The 4,029-nt window shown below is 37.9% G+C and overlaps 1 protein-coding gene across 1 annotated transcript; it reads left to right on the forward strand.

The window, feature by feature from the left end:
• The first annotated feature begins 240 nt into the window (after positions 1 to 240).
• Positions 241 to 801, forward strand: LOC113290703. The gene has a single exon (XM_026540286.1). The coding sequence runs from the start codon at positions 241 to 243 to the stop codon at positions 799 to 801; it is 561 nt and encodes a 186-aa protein (XP_026396071.1).
• Positions 802 to 4,029: the final 3,228 nt, after the last annotated feature.

Below are 4,029 nucleotides of genomic sequence, written 5' to 3' on the forward strand. Positions count from 1 at the left end.
GTATCTTACGGTGAAAGACCCATACACTCTGTAGACAGAGCTGAAGGATAGGTTTGACCATTAAAAAACGGCCATCCTTCCAAGAGCTAGATATGAGTGGATGCACCTCCGCTTACAATATTTTAAAAGCGTAAGTGAATATAACTCGGCTTTATTGTCTCTCGCTTGAAACTATGCGGAGAAATTATTATTGATGTTGATCTTTTGGAGAAGACTTACTCCACCTTTCATGCTTCAAACATGTTGCTTCAACAACAATATCGTGAAAGGCAGTTTAAGAAATACTCTGAGCTTATCTCTTTCCTTCTAGTAGCTGAGCAGAATAATGAGTTATTACTCAAGAACTATCAAAGCCACACAGCGGGTTCAACAGTTTCTCCAGAGATGAACGCTACAGAAAGTTGTGGCAATGCTCCTGAAAGTCGTGGGAAAGGACACAGACGTTGGTTAGGTCCTGAAAAGCCCAACAGCAAGAATAAGGTTGGTAATAATTCCCATCATCAGAAGAGGGAGAACAATGTGTTCCCAAAACACAAAGGCAAAAGCTCTCAAAGCCATTCAAAGCGCCATGAATCTGTCTATCACCATTGTGGTTCACCAGGGCATTGGGCAAGTGTTTGCCGTACTGCAAGGCACCTTGTTTATCTTTATCAGGCGTCTATTAAACAAAGCAAAAAGAAGGCTGAAACCAATTTTGCACAATATGACATACCAATGGATATTGCCCATCTTGATATTTCTGACTTCAAGAATGATGGAAATGAGATTGAAGACATGGATTCCTTCCTCAAGGATATCTGAGTTTATTTGTTTTATGATCAGTTCTTTTTAGTAGATGAGTAGTATTTTGGTTTGAATAAGTGACAATGTTTTGTCATTTTTTTTTTAGAGATTGTTTTTCTTTTAGGCAGTTGATTTTAATGTATTAGTTATTGAAATTCTCTTCAGTAATGAAATTATTTTCTTAGTATTTATTCTCCATAACTTATATTATTGTGTTTATTTTTCTAAAGGGATATGGATATTGCTAATGGAAAGCCGAAAACAAGTGACAAAGATATATGTCTTGTTGACAGTGCAACAACACACACAATTTTTCGTAACAAAAGGTTTTTCTCCCATTTAACGTTAGCTACGGCCAATGTTACTACAATTTCAGGGACTTCTAATCTTGTTGAGGGACATGGAAAAGCATCGATAATGCTCCCTAATAGTACAAAAATCCATGTCCAAGATACCTTATTTTCAACAAGATCTAAACGCAACTTGTTGAGTTTTGTCTTAATGGGTATCATATTGAGACAACAAACGACGCTAACAGAGAGTATTTATGCATTACTGCCATTGTCTCAGGTAAGAAACAAGTCCTAGTGTTAGAGCATTGCTCGGTCGAACTCGCATGCGTTGCTATCTCAAGCATGTTTGTCAATGTTAGTGATCAAAACTATAAGTCTTGATTTCTAGTCTATTAGAGCAAGTCTTATGGTAGAATCCATCCATTTTCCATCTTCCACGCCACCTCAGCACTTGGAACTGTGGATGGAAGCACAAGTGTAATGGTGGAATAGTAGAAACGCTATTCTTAATAGCGCTAAAAAAACGCTATTAAGAATAGAGCTTTTTTCTCAGCCGTTAGATTCTCAACAACTCAGTTTAAATCTACGAATAAAAAAATGTTATTCTTAATGGATCTAAGCTCTATTCTTAATAGCATTTTTTGTCTTTTAGCACGCTATTCTTAATAGCGTTTTACGCTATTCTTATTAGTGTTTCCATGGATTCCACGGATCGTTCCACCAAATCATGGAACCCTGCTTGGACTTTCTGTGGAAGACCCCAACTTGGAAGCCATTAGACTTGACATTCCATGGATTTTCCACACTTGGAATAGGTTGGATTCCACCATAAGACTTGCTCTTATAGCTAAGTCTCGGACTAGGATAGAAAGTGTAGTTGAGCTCAAGGACTTCATGGTGATTCATCATACAAGTAGAAGAACTACTCAAGGAACAGGTGGAAATTCTCGACAAAAAGGTATGTGAATACTTGAACTTATCTATCACTCAAAAGTCTATCTACTCTATCTCCTACACTTTGAGACAAGAAGTCGTATGCTATATATATAGACTTTGATTATACACATTTGGTATTTCGAGCCGAGTATACCTCGCCAATCTATATCTCGAAATATGAGTTGGTAAGCTTTTCGCTTTAACCAAGTTCATCTTTACCATGTGATGAAAGTCATGATATGTTTCAATCATCTTGAAAATTGCTTTGACGAGAAATGGTGTAACAACTATATAACGTCCTCTAAGAATATTTCAATGACTGAAGTGAGAGTTTAAATTACATAACCAATGGTGGACATAAGAATTGTTGTGGAAACACATTTATGTATAAGTTCTATTCCTTGAACCAAAGTTTGCGAACTTTGTTGATAAAGAGAACCAGAAGAATGGAGTGAGCCAAGTCGCCAACTCAGTTCGCGAACTGCCGAAGTTCTCAAACCCGAGAATTTCTGCTGGAGTTGACAAACTAGTTGCGTGAAACTAAGTCCGCGAACCCAGTCCGCGAACTGGCGAATTTTTCATACCCGAGAATTTCTGCTGGAGTTTGTAAACTCTGCCCGGTAACTTAAGTTCGCGAACCTACTCTGCGAACTTGAGAAGGTTATATATCTGAATATGATTTCTGAACTTAAACTTAAAAAGACTAAGGAATGCAGTTTGCAAACCGTGGCTATAAAAGTTCATGAACCGATTCAAGTGAATCAAATCATCTTTGCTTCAATTGTGTCTTGTGTAGTACATGAGATTTCCTTGCAATTGAAAAACTCTCTAACTAGTTCATTTGAAGTCATTTGAACTAGTTATGGTGAAGATGAATGTGGTTGATATGAAATGCTCATATGGCTAACCATTTGGTTAACTATTGTTGAACCGACAAGTGCATTCGTTTGGGTACGGTTAACAAACCTAGAAGTGTGCATTGTCAAGTGTGTGTAACGAGCTAAGTTTTCGATCTAACGGTTGAGAAATATTAGCTTGAATCTAAATCAGGTTTTCATCTAACGGTGGATATTGATTACTTTGTTACTAAGGTAACTTAATTGCAAACCCTGATTTGAAAGACTATATAAGGGAACTCTAGTATCCGTGCAAAACTAATCCCCACACCTCGCGTGTGATACTAGTTTGCATACTAGAGTCGGTTCTCCTTAACCTTTGGTTTTCTTCTTCTAAAACCAGGTTAACGACTTAAAGACTTCATTGGGATTGTGAAGCCAGACCGATACTACTTTTATCGTAGTTGTGTGATCTTATCTTGCATCTTCTATCGTACGGGTACAATCAGATTGATTGGATTGAGATTGATATCTCCGATAGGCAAGATATGAAAAGTAATCACAAACATCTTCGTCTCATTGTCTGTGATTCCGCAACATCTTGTTTCGCTACCATACGCTTAAGATTGTTGTGAGGTGATTGATAACTCTAGGCTGTTCTTCGGGAATATAAGACCGGATTATCAATTGGTTCCTGTTCACCTTGATTATTATCAAAAGACAGAACAAAAACCTTTTAGGGTTTATATGTGGAGACAGATTGATCCTTTGATAGACTTGTATGTGTGAGACAGATTTGTTTATCGTCAAAACCTGCGATTTTGGATCGTAGCAACTCTTAGTTGTGGGTGAGATCAGCTAAGGGAATCAAGTGCGCAGTATCCTGTTGGTATCAGAGGCGTAGGGAGTACAACTGTACCTTGGATCAGTGGGAGACTGATTGGGGTTCAACTGCAGTCCAGTCCGAAGTTAGCTTGGAGTAGGCTAGTGTCTGTAGCGGCTTAATACAGTGTGTGTTCAATCTGGACTAGGTCCCGGAGTTTTTCTGCATTTGCGGTTTCCTCGTTAACAAAATTTCTGGTGTCTGTGTTATTTCTATTTCCGCATTATATTTGTTTATATAATTGAAATAATACAGGTTGTGCGTTTGAATCAATCAATTGGGAATCCAACCTTTGGTT

Source organism: Papaver somniferum, chromosome 6 (genome assembly GCF_003573695.1).
Source record: "Papaver somniferum cultivar HN1 chromosome 6, ASM357369v1, whole genome shotgun sequence".
Taxonomy (NCBI): Eukaryota; Viridiplantae; Streptophyta; class Magnoliopsida; order Ranunculales; family Papaveraceae; genus Papaver; species Papaver somniferum.

Coding starts and splice junctions, on each gene's coding strand:
- LOC113290703 (XM_026540286.1), top strand. CDS start 241: ATGTTGCTTCAACAACAATATCGTGAAAGGCAGTTTAAGAAATACTCT.